The 17,954-nt window shown below is 38.0% G+C and overlaps 2 protein-coding genes across 2 annotated transcripts; one reads left to right on the top strand and one right to left on the bottom strand.

Annotated features, from left to right (window-relative positions):
- Nucleotides 1-6,156: 6,156 nt before the first annotated feature.
- On the bottom strand, nucleotides 6,157-12,361 carry LOC141905136 (ubiquitin carboxyl-terminal hydrolase isozyme L3-like). Its single transcript, XM_074793913.1, has 10 exons — nucleotides 12,307-12,361; nucleotides 12,210-12,221; nucleotides 11,209-11,337; nucleotides 10,985-11,123; nucleotides 10,513-10,589; nucleotides 10,325-10,372; nucleotides 10,032-10,107; nucleotides 9,634-9,692; nucleotides 8,237-8,321; nucleotides 6,157-7,693 (listed from the first exon to the last, which is right to left on the bottom strand). The coding sequence occupies exons 1-9, from the start codon at nucleotides 12,358-12,360 to the stop codon at nucleotides 8,238-8,240; spliced, it is 678 nt and encodes a 225-aa protein (XP_074650014.1). The 5' UTR covers nucleotide 12,361; the 3' UTR covers nucleotides 6,157-7,693; nucleotide 8,237.
- A 239-nt stretch (nucleotides 12,362-12,600) lies between these two features.
- On the top strand, nucleotides 12,601-17,841 carry LOC141905137 (ras-related protein Rab-9B-like). Its single transcript, XM_074793914.1, has 2 exons — nucleotides 12,601-12,693; nucleotides 12,934-17,841. The coding sequence occupies exon 2, from the start codon at nucleotides 12,955-12,957 to the stop codon at nucleotides 13,591-13,593; it is 639 nt and encodes a 212-aa protein (XP_074650015.1). The 5' UTR covers nucleotides 12,601-12,693; nucleotides 12,934-12,954; the 3' UTR covers nucleotides 13,594-17,841.
- Nucleotides 17,842-17,954: the final 113 nt, after the last annotated feature.

The following is a 17,954-nucleotide window of genomic DNA, read 5'->3' as shown; positions in this document are numbered from 1 at the left end:
CTTTCACAACTTATTGATATTATTATTAATATTCCCACGCCTGTTGTAAATAAACCTGCATTTATCATCGTATCTCATTTCATCTCTCTGTCTGTATATGTATATATGTACGCGTGCGCGCGCCTGCCCGGTGTGTATGCGAAAAACTGTTGTATAGTTCGAGTTTGACACCGATGGTTTCAATTGATTTTTTTTTTTTCTCCGAACTAACGCGCCGCCCGCCCGCCCCGACTATACGTAGTACGTGATGTATGTACGATGCGTATGTCCCTGAAATATCGATCCGGAGAAAGAGAGAGAGAGACGTTGGTGTTAGAAAAAAAAACGAGAATTAAGAAAAACGCACCTGTTCAGACGTTAATTACCCGACGCGATGTAATATTTCAAATTTTCTCAGCGGTTTTTCCCATCCTTTATCGATGATAATAATATGTTGTTTAGTCTTCCATTCTCGAAACTCTTTGCGGGCGGGCAGGCGGGCAGGCGTGCAAACGAACGCTTGTCATTATCGTGGTTGTTAAATATATCGACTTCGCTTCACTTTCTCATTCGACGAACCGTAGTTTACGATTAGTGTAATAAAGTTATTATTATTATTATTATCATCATTATTACTATTATTATTATTATATTATTATAAGTAAAATTTTGTAAATTTTCATACACGAAAAACATGTTATCAATATTATTATCGAATATGATGTAAATATAACGTATATTTAAGACGGATTATTATATATTATGATAGTATTGATATAATCGTAACGAACTGTACTCTGTATATTATGAACTGTAAACTATAAAAAAAAAACTTTGTATAGTTGAATATTATGTTTGTACGATTTTTTCGACAAAACGACAAAAAAAAAACAGAGCGGAACTCTTAAAATTGATATCGATTCGTAATGTTTCCACGGCGTCGTGCGCGATGTTGAATTTCTACGTTCGTTCGATGAATTGGTATATATTTGTTTCGATGTCGCGATATCGTTATTGTTGTTGTTCACTGAACTTGTGTATATATATATATATAAATGTATATATATATATATATATATATATATATATATATATATATATATATATATATATATATATATATATATATATATATATATATATATATATATATATGATATGTTTATGGAATTGATCTATTAATTAATGCTAGTTACTAATTGATTAGTTAATTAACGACTGTAATTACGCCGTGCACGTTCGCGTGAAGCTGAGTTTCGAGCGATTGATAGAAAGAACTAGCGTCGTAGCAATAGTAGTCGAACCAATACGCTATTTGAAGAGTTTCGAAAAATTCTGCTTTCTAAAATAGATCGTTATTTACGAAATTCGAAATTTCTGAATTTCTCACTTTTAAGTCATTTTCGATGTGATGTAAAATAGCTTTCATTCGTGATATCAGGCTAGCCGAATCGCGATGTAGTGGCTCATCGGGTTAAAGCCTTGCGTAGAGGGCTTGTAGTAACTACGCTCGTAGGCCTAGTTCATCCGAGCTTGGCTTCGAAAATAAAACCGCGATTACTCGGCAGGGTGAAATTATTCCGAATTGCTGGTGAAATATCTGAGAAAATGATTAGAAGAAAAGTGGCTTAACGATAATTGTTTACGATAACAGACGATTTTATAATCGGTTTTAAGGTATACGGGTTTTAGCGTTCAGATTGGCTTATACATGGTATTGAACAAATCTATATTAAACTTCTTAAAACAGGTTTACTTGATAATTATACTGTATACTACTCGACAGTTTTTATATTTAGGCCTTTCTGGTTGGTATAACTGGCGGGAAAGATCAGAAGTATAGTTGATTATTCGCCTAAGGGAAGAATCGACTGAAATAGGACGAGTCTACTAACCTTGAAATAGTTCAGTACATATATGTATTATTTGTCAGGGGCATATGTTACATTTGAGTAATTAAGTTTAAGGACTAGACCACGTGTGTGTTTGCGTGTGGGATGTATATTATTAAGAAGTCATCTCCATTTTTGAAAGGCTGGTATTGATGAATTGGTTTTAGAAATCTCTACCCAATATATAGAACACTATTATGTATCGAAATTTCCTAAATTACCTTTCAAAAGTTTTATGTAGAAAGTTGTCGATTCTAGATACTGTTGTCGGAGGTTTTTCTTCTTTTTTTTTTTTAAGATATCTTTTTTGCGAGGTTCTTATTGATAACCAGCTTCATTGCGATTTACATTAATCTTCACGGCCCAATTTCACGAAAAAGTGTAAGCCAAAAACGGTTAAAGTTTAATTGTTGTCTCATTGAAAACATGAAGTAACCAATAGCAATAAAGCCAAAAATTTGAGTTAAACTTTTTTGTGAAACTGGACCCAGGAGTCTGTTTAATAGTCTTGAATCTTGAGAATGGTTTTAAGTTATTAGATTGGCTACACACAAGATGTTATCAGGGCGAACTTCGGTTTTCGTAGTTAGTCGACTAGTCATTGGAGCTAATAACTGAATGCACTACAGTTCGGTCTTAACACATTTCATAGTGTCGGCCATCTTGGAATCAAGTCTGAACAGGGACCATGGTCAATCCAGTGGTCGACTATTTCCGGACTATAGTTTCGACTAACTGGCATTCAGTTTTACTTATTTCGCAAATAGTCGACTAACTGTGATAACTTAAGTACACCCTGACTGAAGTCAAAGCCAGGACTATGGAACTTGCTCAGTTGTGCAGTTGTGACTAATGCTCTTAAATCATAAGACTGGTTTTAAGTTGCTAGATTGGCTGTAGATCTAAGCCTGGACTGGGCAACTGACCTCCAGCCCCAGAGATTCCGACATAAAAAGAATTTGTATTGAGTAGTAATATATGAAACTGTTCATGAAAGTTAGATGTATACGGTTGATGTTTTCATATATTTGTGTTGTTTCGATATTTTTATCATGATTTTATTTTCTGTAATTTTTTTTTATAAGTCGGCAACTGCGTTATATGACGAAACAAAAAGATTGTTTTTTCAAATTCTATTTTAATAGTAAAAAAATCGAAGCGAATTAGTGCAGTTTCGGTGAACTCGACAGGACATTATTTTATCCAGCTTTTTAGTAGAGCAGAACTTGAATTGTATTCATTCAAATAATCATGGCTGATGTTTTGATTCGAATTTACGCATCCAAGCCAAATCACGATGCGTAAAAGTGTAATTTCGACCATGTACGAAAATTAATATTCTCTAATACTGTATAGCGACTGTGAAAATACACTCACATTAATATAAATAATATTATTATTACGTAATGTAGCCGCCATTTTCCGAAATCAATCAGTTATTGATAACTATTAATCAATCGATACTATAATAACGATATTAAGAGAGTAATGTATTAGCTTGTATCAATTATGTATCTGTGCTAAGACATGATTACATCTTTATATGTATGTAATGATATTGTGTTTGCCTAAAAGTTTCATTGTTTAATATTAATAGTGAACATACATATTGTATATTTCTACTGATGATGGTGGTACGCATTTGCAAAATAAACTGTGATATCAAATAATATTCGATTTTTTCGTCGTCTGTGTTGTGCCTTCTCGCGGTTGGTTTGTCTGGTTGCTCTGTGGCTGTTTTACTATGGGAGAAGTCAGAAGATAATCCGGGAAAAAAAGACATGAGGATTCGAAAGCATGGCCATTCAAGTTGCTGTTTTCATTCCGATTATGAAAGCTGGACAAGTGAGATGCAGATCGGTAAAATTATTGTAAACCTTGAGACTGGTTGGATCTGGCCAAAATAAGTCTGGGTCCCAAATGACTCAGCTGAGGAACAGACGAGAGACAAGCGACATTTGATCGTATAATGGTCGGTGGCTTCCCAGTTGTACAAATCACTCACCACCCCCTACCTAGGCGATTTGATATGAAATTCATACATTGAATAATAGTAGGGCCTACCGTTCCTGTCAAAAATGGAACCAGCTATTTGTTGCAAATGTAACTTGCGATATATATGTGTAGTTTGCAGCAGGGCCGTCGGAACACTTTTTTGCTTAACAAAATTTTTTTCAAAAGCACGCTGTTCCGCGTAGCAGCTCGTCGTTCGCTGTACTAGGTTGTTGGCTCACGATTTCTCATGCTTCTGTGAATGAGACCGTGAAGTGGCCCCAAGACGCATCTCCGGCGATTGAATTTTCAAAATTTTTCTAGGGGATGGCCCCAGCCCCCCTTCAGAAATAAGCCTCGCCACTGAAAAAATTCCTTCCGACGACTCCGCAACGTATCGAAATACCAACGATCACCCGAGCGAGAATATGGGCCTTTCCAAACGGAGGGTTCTTCCTAATACCCCATAGACAGTTTTCGTTGTGAACTGAACCAGAGTGCACCTAATTTCCGTTCGTTGCTCCCCGGCATCATCGCGAGGGTCTTGACGTAAGCGATTCTTGACGTATATGACTCTTATCGCGAATTAAACCATGAACAAGTGTTAATGTTTCTTCTCAGTACATTTCCATCAACAACGGTTACTATAACCCCGGGGTCCGTTTTATAGACTGGTATTAACTTTAACCCGGGGGTTAACTCAATTGAAAATGAATTGGGGTAGCCCCTGGGTTAAAGTTAATACCAGTCTATAAAACTGGGCCCCGGGGTTTATTTCCCTGCATGTGTGGTGGGTTTGTAAGGGACAACAACCTAATTAAATCATATCTGACGAAATCTACCAATAAAATAAATAACAGGGTCAATCCCTTACTTTAAGATCAAACAACGGTGCCATATATGCATTTTTGAATTTCAGCTTTCTAGCTCTAAGTAGATAATCTACTGTCTCTGTTGGTTTGCAACGTTCTATAGAATATCGGAAAGAAAAGAAACATGAAACATGAAAAAAAAAAACATGAGACATGATTTGAAAAATATATCATCAGCACGATCTAAATTTATATACATATAATATATATCCTGTCTTTGTTCTTTTGAGGCTTCCATTTTTTTTCATGTACTCTTGAAGATCGCGCAGGAAATACGGTTTGCCAAGCCCAGTTGACAATGTTGCAGACACGCTAGGGTTCCGTTATGGTCGATATCAAATATCAACGCTTTTATCTTAGTCTCAAATTTATGGACTGATTTTGAATGATGCACGAAGGAACTCCCATTGAAACGGTCCTTTTTAAGGACAGGTGCGCATGGCGGGCACGTGTTCGGCCCCTCTCCATAGCACCTGCGTTTGTTTCCACTATGTTTGGGCTCACACGCGCCACGCCACTCGGGCATACATGCATATTTGAATAGATTTTATGAATGAGTCCAAGATTGACCAATCAGATAACTGTAATTTACGCACGCGTTCAACGTGAGTAAAATTTTGAACACCTGTGTAGCCAAACTCAAACAATAAAAATGCGGGATACGCCATTCATTATCATTAATAATAAAACTTATGAATGGAAAAATTTGAAACCGACATCACAGTACTCGTTTTTATATTAATTTTGAGGGTTGAGCCATCAAGTACTCTTATCGAGAAGTGTACACTTTATAGACCTTAACAAAGCATCATGTTATCAATTATGCCAATATGGCAGTGTTTGTACTTTAGGGCATGTTCAACGAAACTGGGTGCAGTCTTACAGGGGTTAGTTGAAGTTTGAGGGTGAATAGTACGTTAAAATACTCCAATATCCCAGCAACTACTTCAACTACCCCCAAACTTCTACTACATCTGAGGAGGATCCGAGGGGGTATGGGGGGGAATGCACCCCCTATAATTGTTATATTGCCCTAGAATTTTACGGGAAAATTAGAATATCAAACTGATACCTAGAACTAAGTTTAGAGTCATGAGCTTGTTCTCCAACTTTTCCCATTGCAAAAAATGGCTATATGTTTTCTGATGAGCTTTTTTGTGCCCTTTTAATTATGTCCTTTTTAGGGTGCACCCCTCCCCGACTAAGACCCTAAGAGCTGTCCCTGCAAAAGTCCTTATAGGTGGAGTCACATCAGTTGAGAAGTCCAGGAACACAAGCTATAGTGACACTGAAATACTCCAGTTTTGATCGATCAGAGATTTTTTCAGCTGAAAATTCCGTTAATCCTTTGGTTCCTCGATGACGTTGTCCACACCAAAGGCTTCACCGATCCGAATAAAGAAATGCGTCAAAACATCAGCTTGATTTACAATCATTTATTGTTTCTTCATTATCATCATCACAATAGCTATAGCACATAATCAAGATTCGTATTTGAGCAGCAGTTTTAGAAATGAAGGACTAAAAAAATTACATCTCCGAATCTAACCTTGCACCCCGAGTATAGTTGACTATAGTTGACTAATGCACATTCGAAATTCATCATATTTACTGGCTATTAGTTTCCATCAGTGCATTATCGAGCCTAAATGCAAGAAAAATCACGAAATTGCGACATAAATCGGTTTTTCCCCGATGACACCGCATCATGGTAGGTACAAATAAATCCGAGATATCCGTAGAAATATAACCAGGGATCATTCATTAATTACGTACGCATGGAATCAGACTTTTTCAACCCCCCTTCCCCTCTGTCCGAAAAATCGGCCATTTTTTCATATACATTAAGCATTACAGTACGCAATTGCACTAAGCCCTCCCCCTCCCCCTAATGCGTACGTAATGAATGAATGATCCCCCAGTCAGGATTTAATATTTCTACCAGTCAAACTAACACACAGCAGAATTTCATAACTTATGACAAATACGCACACACACTTATTCATAGTATTTCTAGTGAAAACCCGAAACATATCATACGCAGTAGACAACACTTGGGAGTCGTACAATATTCATCGTGCCAAAATGGTCGTAACCTAGGGCCCAATTTCGCGAAAAAGTTTAAGCCTACAACGGTTAAGTTGAAATTTTTGACCTCTTTGAATACATATGAAGTAACCGATGGCGATTACACCAAAAATTGGAGTTAAACTTTTTTGTAAAACTGGGCCCCCAGGTCATACCTCATTCGACGCCGCCGTCAAAATGCCGTTTTCGTTTCAATAATGGCAGTGATTTTTCATTATCTATTTTACGATATTCCGAAAATGGTTTTTAGCGTGGTTTGTAGCGGTAAAAGGGCTCGAGCAAAGTAAACGCTTTTTGAGCAAAAAAGTAGCACTTATTTTCAGTGAATTGCGTCCCCTGCATCACGGTTGTCAAGCCATAATAATCTATGGACAAATCACTTATGCCACCCCGTGTTAATTGCCCAGAAGTGGTATATGTGCTTGGCTTTTTTATTATCAACACTTAGAAGCATATTTACGAATGCTGAGACAAAATCTTTCCGAGTACTGCCGTATGTCAAAAGTAGCATTTTTTAGCCCTTTATGATATTTTTGTGAAAAGTAAGCACAAATCAGGGCCTTAACAAGTTTTATTTTTTCAAATAAGTAACACTTCAGTAGACTGGCTACAAATCACGCGATGAACGTTGAAGCGGAGCGTTTTGAAGATGTCAAAATTTTTCAACGAAGGCCAAGGTGAACCTGTTAGGGAATAATTCGTCATATAGACGCGCAGACGCGTGTTGTAATGGTGAACATAATACACAGTGTTTATATAAACAAACATTGATTTATTTAGCGCATATCGGATGTCAGTGCGGGATCACATCGAACGCAGAATGCTGAGTATTATATAAACCTTCGGCAAATGCATCGTCGATTTCTCCATCTACAACATATAACAGAGAAAAAAAACACATAATTAACTATTTTTCCATAAATCTGCCATAGCTATCATATCAGGGTGGCCACTTTCTACCCATTTACAAATCCCTTGAGTTTTCCCTGAATTTTTCATGTGATTACACAAAATTCCATGAGTGAATCAGAGAAATTTCTAGGTACAAAATGTTACGATTCATTCATTTTTCATTGAATCACATACTGATAAAGAAACACGTGATCAACAGCATTATCCAAATCCCTGAGTTTTTCAGGTTTCCATGATTTTTTTCTAGATTTTTATGATTCCCTGAATTTTCCAGGTCAGTGGCCATCCAATATACAAGCTCTGGAAAATTTAGAGTTACCAATTTCGTTACGGAGGTAAACCGTGCTAAATTCTTGACAATTTTGGTCAAATCTAAGCAAATGGTACATCCAGTTGGAAACTAGGTACGTTTTAAGAATTGTAGAATCGCACTTCACTGGAATAGGTGAATAAAACAACATTCGTAAAAACGGCGAAAAAAGAATTCGCCTGCCTACGCACCTTAAGCACTCTTTACGAGAGCTACGATGGCGAAATTCTCATTTTCGTCTCGTTTGATGAAGTCCTGAATGACGGAGGCAGCATCCTGTAAGAAACAGGAAGATTTATAGATACATAAAGTGTACTTCATGACCGGGATTAGTGTACTACAGTTAAAACCTCGCCTAAATCGACGAACTGGAACCTGACAAAATGAAGTCAACACTATATTTGCATTGTAAAAGGAAACTCCGTCCACATTCCCAGAGATTTCCAGGTGTCGATTCCTGGCCTAAAACCACATAAAAAACTGGTGAATTCGTGTTGAAAGTTCCAGCTCGAGTGCCCAAGATGGCAAGCTCACATGTAGATTAAGGCACTTAACACATTAGCTGCTAGCTACGTAAATATACATCCGGAACATGTGCAGCTCCAGTGCCGGAAAATGTCCAGCTCACATGCCGGAACATGTGCAGCTCCAGTGCTGGAAAATGTCCAGCTCACATGCCGGAACATGTGCAGCTCCAGTGCCGGAAAATGTCCAGCTCACATGCCGGAACATGTGCAGCTCCAGTGCCGGAAAATGTCCAGCTCACATGCCGGAACATGTGCAGCTTGAGTGCCTAAGAAGTGGCTAAGAAGTTGGCTGACAACCACATTGATATATACATGCCGATGTGTACTGAATTGTGTCCGTACGTTTGGGTATCGATGCAATTTAAAAGCACGTGGTAGAGTAATGCGATATGGGTCCTACTGGCAGTGGCAATAAACAACATGCATTCATTGGTTCTGTACCCCGAACGTATACCAAATTTAGAATGCGCGCCAAATCAGAGTGTGCGTTCACACACGCGCACTGCTGCAGATAATTATTACTGGTCCCGCAAGATGTCGCCATGAAATTTATATCTGAGTTCCAGGCTATTATTTATTTGGGTCAGTGCAAATTGGAATGATCTAAAAGACCTTTTACTATTGTGAACGCTTGGTCCAAATTTAGACCGTTCTAAATTATGTAGTGTGAACGCGGCTACAGAAGTTTTCAGTTCATCCAATTCATTCAACGTTTATTTACCGGTACGTGAAATGGTTTCCCATAAATTGATATCATGTGGGATAGTTTGGCAGTGGGGGCTGATTTCTGATTATAACTTCCTACATTGTCATTGGCAGTCAATGTGTTAACAGGTATTCCCTGTATTGAATTAACAACTAATTATAGTACCCCATGTTCCAAAAATTGATCGACTTCCAGTCCCAAGCAGGAAAGCGCTAATCAAGCGTTAAACAAAACATAATTAAGTGTTAAAAGCACTTTAATAAGGATCCTGCACTCAACAATCTACATGAAAGTATGACCAAACATCTGCAGGGATCAGTACAGTGCAACAATTCAGGGTTGCAAGTCTACTTACAGTGAGTAGATTATCTGCGCTGGTTGATCCATGCGCAACTGGAGCCGATCTACGTCCATCTACAATAGAATAACGACGATCACAAAAACTGAACAATTCAACTGCTTCTTTTTAACTTCTTTCAACTGCTTCCCTTCTTTCTAAGTATATTACTTCAAGCCTTGCCAACCACTAATTACTTAAACTCACTGACTAATTTCCTCAATTAACTATATCTCACACCTGACGACGATCTCTAGGGCGAAATCGAAACGTCGTGTTCTTATATTTCAGATTGTTTGAATTGATAAATTCTCGATTTTAAAATTCTTTTCATTTGCACATAGTGGGTTTTTATCTTATAATTCAACTACTATTTTAGCTAAATCTAACATAACAATCGCAATACAAACAATTACCCAATTCATACAGAGATCCATCTTTGTGAACGAACGAAACGAAGTGATGTTTCACCGAGTCAGCCATGTCAGGAGCCTAAAAACATACAATATTCGTAACATGATATTAGCCTCTAACCTAAGCAAGTAAGCTACCCTATACACTATGATTTAGGTTCTTAATGGTGTTCAAATTGATAGAATTAGTTTGAAGTTTCTGCTTTTTCGAGAAGACCATTCCATTTACGAAAACACTAGTCCATACAATAACTAACAAACCATTACAGATCAACCTATTTTTCAATAATACTGACCTGAGTTTGTCCTTTATGAGCACTTTCATCATGGGCTTCTCCTATTCCCTGAAATGAGATATATCATAGTAAGTTACCGCATAAGAAGGTAAGGCAGGTTGTTCTTAAGGTGCCATTCCGCTATCTTGGTCTCAATTAAACGTAAATAACTTCAGTATTTTACAGTATCGACGAACAAGAGAACTCACAGAATCATTCTCCAAATATTTAGCTCTTTCATCAGGTGTCATCGACGCCGTTTCATCAAACAGCTTCTTTAAGTGTCCTAAAAATGAACAAAAACAGAATAGGTTTTATTCGACCAAGTCTCCAGGATCTTTCCATCAAATTGGTTTTATTTTGTTCATCTGGTTAATATTCAGGTCGAATCAGTAGTAGTTCTTCTAAGGGTGATACAATCTGTAGCAATCACCACAGTGCAAGGGGGTGGGTGTTATGTGGGAAATATGCCGTTCCATGTCCCGTATGAGCTCCCATTTCAATAGATGACGTACCACATTACAGAGAATAATTGATGATAATCTGGTTTATAAGTACAAGGCAATTTAAACTAACTGGTGTTGTGCCACACCTTCGCCATCTATCATTAGAGTTAAGAAACAAATAAAACCATACCAGCACGGGTTTGGCAGGCAATGAGTTAAAGCTGATTTTGATTACCTGGCTTTACTGCGATCGAATCTAAATTATTTCCAATGGAATTGATAATTCCGATGGTACCGCAAGCATTTCCTATTGTCTGCTTAATGAAGAACAGGTTTGCCGACGCATCCTCCGACCCTATCTTTGTTCCTTCGGCCTAAAAATAAGACAACATCACGAAGATATTCAGTGTCAATCCAGATGCTGCGCACGGTGAACGAAATACTGACTGAAAACCTTACATTTTTGGTCAAGGGATAAAGCAGCAACACGGCGAGAACAGGTTTAGGTATTGAAGCCAGCATATCACTATCTAAACCGTAGACATCCCGAAACGCCCATGGCTCGGGAACACCAAGGTTCCGAACGTACTAAAACGTAGAAAAGAATATAGTTAACGGCATAATTTTCATTCATAAATTACAAAGGGAGGGATAACTAAGTAAGCTAATTTTATGAAGTAAAATTCCGACTGGACGCGCATCATGCCATCATGAACACATAAATTTCAGGAATCAGTTCAAGAGTTAATCAATATACAGCAAGCATCAAACCGTAAACAATTAATAAATAATATAGGCCCGTGGCTGTGAAATGGTTTCTTAGGGGTGTTGGGCCATTACTTCAATCTACACTAGACTTTCACTTTCAAGGGCAGATTAAAGGGGAGCATTCTAATGTGCCCTCGAAAAAGTATGGAAAAATTGTTCTCTTTTTAAAAAGATCAAAAATAAATCCAAATGGGCCCGATAAAAAACCCTCTTTTTCCTACATTTTCTGTGGGAGGGCGCCCAGAACCCCTAACAGTATTACTTTTGCAGCCATAGCATTGCCAAATGTGCCCTGCTTTTCCAAATAAAACACAGGTGACACTTTGCCGATACAGCAGCATTATTCCTGTTAAAATAAAATAATTTCATAGTATATCTTATCTATAGATGTTGGCAAAATAGTATTAACTAAAATAAAGCTAGATCAGCAAATTGATTTCCAAATATAAAGTGCCCATTCTTATTCAAATTGCAGGTCTAGATTAGATAGATCCACCCTTTTTTAGTCAGTGTAAAGTTCTTTTGGACAACTGGCTGACACTTGACGGATTTGACCAATTTTCAAATGTGTAGAGGCTTCTGCAATTTTTTTGCATCCCCACCGAATCCGGCACTGGCAGTCGAGTGTCTGGGAGTGGGACCGGCTTTTTGACATTTCTGACTCAGCATCTTCGAATGCACGGCTTTCTCACCTGGTCCATGACCTGAAAGTAGAATGAACGCGTGTAATGTTAAATAGGGTTCAAAAACGCAATGCAAATTAGCTCACAATTCGTTAAATTCACGTACCTCTGGGTTTGATTCGAGAGGTAACCATCTCGGCGTCTCCTTTTCAGCGGCCATTTTGACAGGTGTCTTGGGGATATGAAAAAACCTAACTCGCAACTGAACCGACGGTCTAATCTATAGCTAAGTATCGAGCGATATTCTCGAATGGTAAAGAAATATCGCAGAGAAATATTTATGCGGATTTTCAATAGAATAGATATAGATATTTGCTTTCAGCATCTGAATGATTATTAATTCCGACTTTTCAGCGCGTACTGTTTTCACCGTGGCGCCATCTGATGTTAATTGGCGAAACTTAGGCACATGACTATTCTTGCAATCGAGAACTGCGATTTTCATCGTTGCTGAGGCTGAAATCGGGCGGGATTAGCGTCACACACCATTTACGTAGGGCCAATTTATGCTATTTCATCTGAATTATTTGCCGTCGATCAAATATTAAATTTCATACATGCAAAATGCGCGCAAAATCATTTCGGCTTCATTATTTAGCTTAATTTACTCGCTTGCCAGAGCAAGTGTGCTCTGCTAATACTATACCACTGTGTAGCCCATCAGTATCTAGATACAAGGTTGAAAGCAAATACTTGCCACGATTTAACTAATCGTATTCGTAATCTATTTCAGTCTGCGTGTTCAAATGTCAACATGACGTCGAAAGGGCGGAAGAAACTTCTCAAAGTCGTGTTGCTAGGCGACGGCGGCGTCGGCAAGAGTTCGTTGATGAATCGCTTCGTCAGTAACAAATTCGATTCGCAGTCGTTTCACACGATCGGCGTCGAATTCCTTAATAAAGACGTCGCGGTCGACGGCGACTCGTACACGCTGCAAATTTGGGACACAGCCGGGCAAGAACGTTTCAAAAGTTTACGAACTCCGTTTTACCGCGGAGCCGATTGTTGCCTGCTCACGTTCGGCGTCGACGATCTGCAGAGTTTTAAGAATCTACAAATGTGGAAGAAAGAGTTTTTGTACTACGCCGACGTTTCGGACGCCGACAACTTTCCGTTCGTCGTGCTCGGAAATAAAATCGACGTCGACAATCAGTCGGTGTCGCACGGCGACGCGACCGACTGGTGTCGCACGAACGGCAAATACCCGTATTACGAAACGAGCGCGAAAGATTCGATAAACGTCGATCAGGCATTTAAGGCGGCCGTGCAACGCGTCGTCCAGATGGAAGCGAAACTCGACGGCCGCATGTCGAACGGCGGCGGAAATACGGTCGATTTGAAACGCCGACGCGGCGCCGGTAAAAATAACAACGACTCGTCGTGTTGTAGTTAACGTCATTGCGACTGATATCAATACCTCGTTCGTGGGGCCTGTTGTTCGGATTAGTGGACCGGCTTCATTTTTAGGCAGGTTTCGGTCTTCGAAATGTACGGTCAACCCCCGATATACGGCCCACATCGGTGCAGAACAATTTTGGTTGTACCGTATATCAGGGGTGTTTTACTATGTATTTATATAGAGATGTACATTGAGAAAACCTGGCGGTAAAAGGGACGGAGGTATACCGAGGGTTGACTGTAATCTGGTTTAACGCGGCTTCTAGCAAGTCTACTAGTGCTACTACTACTTTTTTGGAAGAAAGACGCTGATTTATGCTAACTTTTCACGAAAATAGGTGCAGAAAAGTGCCAATTTTCGACTTACGGAAGTTGTCCGAAAACTTTTTGTCACATTGTAGATCAAATAATCATAAGCTACGCTCACAACACCTCTGGGCAACTAACACATGTCCTAGTGCATGAATGACATCAGTGATCTGTCCATAGGTTATTATTATGGGTGATATATCATGATGAGTTATATCGTCATTGATGAGCGCAATTCATGAAAAAAGATCTTTTTTTCCGCATAATCAGTGCTTACTTTGGCTTAAGCCTACAAACCTAGAAAATATGGTTGATAGAGATAAGCTCTACCAGCTGCTTGTATTAGGTTTATATGGGCATATGTACCGGGTAATATGTATATTCTGGTTGAATCGAACATCGAATTCAAACCTGCTTAATCCGGATCCACTTAATCAGGATTTTTATCTTATTCGGATATTATTTATAATCCACCTATGAATATGTGTAAAATACAATGTTTAGTTTGAATTTCTCATAAACCAGATGACTTACATGGGTCGTGAATGATCTGGATTAAGCTGGTTATAGTGTACCGGAAAACGGAATCGAAACCTGCCTAGTGCGCGTTGAAGACTGTTAACAAGTGCTTCGATATGTACTTCTTTAACAGGTTAATCCGAAGTTATACGTAATATGGTTAATTCATAATAAAAAATAAGAAGATTGTCAGTTGCAACGATTAGTGCTTAAATGGTTAAATCAGCGTGTATGTATATTTTGGCATCTAGCGGGTGACTGCTGACGAGTGGAGACGAAACTGGTGGAAAATGTTCCAAAAAAGGCGTTAATGTTAATCAAGTCATTCCAGTATTTCAAAATGATATCAACGAAATTCCATCGAATATTAGATAATCTCTGAGCAACTGGCCCCGTCACTAAATAAGACACGGGTATTGACTAATCTTGATATGAATTTTAGAGTTTGATTTGTATATTTTGACTTCTTTATTACCATTGTTTCTATACTAGCTAACTGATGAATCCTGTCTATAAATGTCGCCCCAGAATTTCGTGTTGCACAAGTATTAGGGTTGTGATGTATTTTACGCGATTACGTTCGAGCAGTTCACCATTATCGTAATTATTTCAGATCAAATGATAAGCAAATCTGGGAATTAAACAAAGAAATGTTCACGCTGTTATTATTTGACTTCAATACCGTTCACCGGCATTGTTACTTTTCTGACAATCGGCTAAAAGTTCTTTAGAATTACTTGAACTCTGGCCATTAGAAATGAGTTCTTTATATAAGTTGAAATTAGACCGCGTTTTATTGCACTGTGATATTTTATATTATACCTATCTTATAAAAAGATATAATCGAAAAAATTGTCTGCCTGATGATTTGACCTTACTCCTCAAGAACTGTGTGCATAATATGTTGGTTTTTTTATCTGCCTATTCTGATTACTCAGATACCGTACGTTTTGGGTGTTGCGCGCATGCTTTTTAATCTTGAGAAATGTCTTCGATAACTCATGGAGCAATCTTGACTAAATTTACAAAAAAAGAAACGTGCAAACGAAAATGTGGTTAAATGAAAAACTATTTGTGTTGGTAATCGGACTTAAGCCTTTGACAAAGGTCTCGAGGAAGTGAGCACTTCCGAGTGGCCTTTTTGATAATCGGATATATTTAAATTCTGAAGATAAGGTAAGGTCGAGGTTATTTTAAAATGGAACTTATTGACGTGTTGTTGCTTATCTCGTGTATAAATGTATTGGTGTGTATATATTGATCTTATAATTTAATTGCATTAGTGAAGCGGGTTGTGATTATGACAAATCCAATCCGTATTCTGTCGCGTCACGCCCGCGCTCTCTCCACCCATAGCTAGCTAGCGATTTATAACGTGGCTCGTATTTGATTTGTTGCTGTGATCTTGAAGTTAGTAAGTCGCAGACTCTGACTTACTAACCCCGAGAATGTAATGTTGACGTCTATTTTGTTGACACTGAAGAATTGATTTCTGCTGACTAACTGCTGACATAAGTTATGTTGATTTAAGGGACCCTCTGTAATTGATAAGCACTATAAACTTTTGTATTATCGTTATTCCTACAATATATGGTATATATGTTTACACGATGTTTGTATAGCCTGTATTATGTCGCCCCAGAATCTGTGAGGATTTTGTAAGTAATAGAAATCGTTAAGAACTAGGTTCAGTAAAACTTGTTGCTTAGTCCTGATTTTCAACGAATTCTTTTTTAAGCGCGGCGTAAATAAGGTTGTGATGAGATAAGGACCTGGATTGTAAAGCTGATCCGGATTAAGCTGGTTCTTATTTATTGTATGAAGATTTTTGAGGCGTGGCAACTTATATCTTGTAACCGGAATAGACCTCTGTTCAGTTTGTCAAGTTGGGACCAAGAAAATATGAATATCGGCCAAAATACAAATTAATCAGTTTGCTGATGAGTTTTAATGTTGAGTACAGTGTATTTCATGGGGAACAGAAACAATTGGGACAAAAGATTGGACAATGTAAGCCGACACATTTTGAAATTTGTCTGTTTAATCTCATAGCTACTATGGTGGTCATTACCTAAAGGGTTTCCATATGGATAGATTTCATACCATGGTTTTAAAGTGGCTCATATCTATTATTGTACGAATATGAATCCATCAGTTTCTTTTTGTAAGTATAATGTAAATATTCATAACAACTGAAACTTATTGCAGTGATCATTTTATGAGCATTGGCTTTGTCTTACTCAGTCATAACCAAGGGCGGATCCATAATGAACATTTTTTCTTTTCATTTTGCTAAGAAATATGAATTATTCCCTTGTGACAGCCCTCGGAGAACACCAAAATTTCACAATTTTATCGAAGAGGACCCAAAACTCTTGGTGGCTTTGCGCCTGAGGCGCTCACCACTTTACAGTTAATTTTGAGCCTTTCAGTACCCTGGTCCCCCTCTTGGCTCCGCCCTTGATAACAGAACTATTGAAAGTCAGCCTGAGTCACATATTACCATATTCAAAAAATAGTGAATGTATTCATGTGAATATGTATGATTAAGATTATGGCGAGCTTAGGTAACAGTAACGTTCACTACGCTATTTCGACTAACTGGTATATGAACAAAAACATAACAAAAGTCTAGGGTGCTGACAGCAAACCATACCAGAGTTTAAACGCCCATTGAGGTTGCATTGTGTACCGTTACATTTCTACTATGTTATCGACTAGATAAAAGGAGATGAAAGTAGTCTATTGTTTTAAAGATTATGTTCGTCAGAAATACCGATATAATGCTGCAAGCTTGATTTTATTCATTGTCCAGATGATATGTTTAAGTTATGCACTGGTAACACTTCATCATCGTAGATGCACAGCTTTAGCTGCTGAAATAAGTAGTAGATTTATTTTTTGTACGTAAAAACGCAATATTTGTGGCTTTCAGGCCCTGATGATCGACGAAGCCTTTTTTTGCGATCGGCAAACAAAGGACCAAAAAATCTATTGGTTAATGTAAATAGTTGAGACTATTTCCAGTCTCGAATATCATAGAGCAAAAACTCGTAATATAAACCGAATGCACCTGCTTTTGTTTTATTCCTGATGCGGTCATCTCATATTGTAAAAATCCTGTTAATATAAGTATTGGTTTTTCTCCTCAATGGAAACTGTCGTCTGATTTCGTCCTCTATCCCCTGTTAATACTGGTATTCCTTCTGAATAGGTTCCTGGTGCAACACCCTACTATTGTAACTATATCTCATTTTCAAATAAGTAAAGAATAAAACAATAGCAGGTGTGTAGATTTATGTTGTGGGTTTTCGCTTAACTAATCTATTGCCTAAATATGGTTAACACTGTTGTTGTGCTATGTTGCTATATATATCCTTTAGAGATTTATGTGAATGCTCTTTAAAAATATATTCTTCGCTTATTTTGAAATTCATTGTCACATTCGTTTTATTCGTTTGTTAATACAGCGGGATATTACGTAGCTGTTCCCCAGCTATGGTTTCGGTTTCCATTAAGGCTTCCGTT

Source organism: Tubulanus polymorphus, chromosome 5 (genome assembly GCF_964204645.1).
Source record: "Tubulanus polymorphus chromosome 5, tnTubPoly1.2, whole genome shotgun sequence".
In the NCBI taxonomy this organism is placed as follows: Eukaryota; Metazoa; Nemertea; class Palaeonemertea; order Tubulaniformes; family Tubulanidae; genus Tubulanus; species Tubulanus polymorphus.
This window is presented reverse-complemented; position numbering and strand designations above follow the sequence as displayed.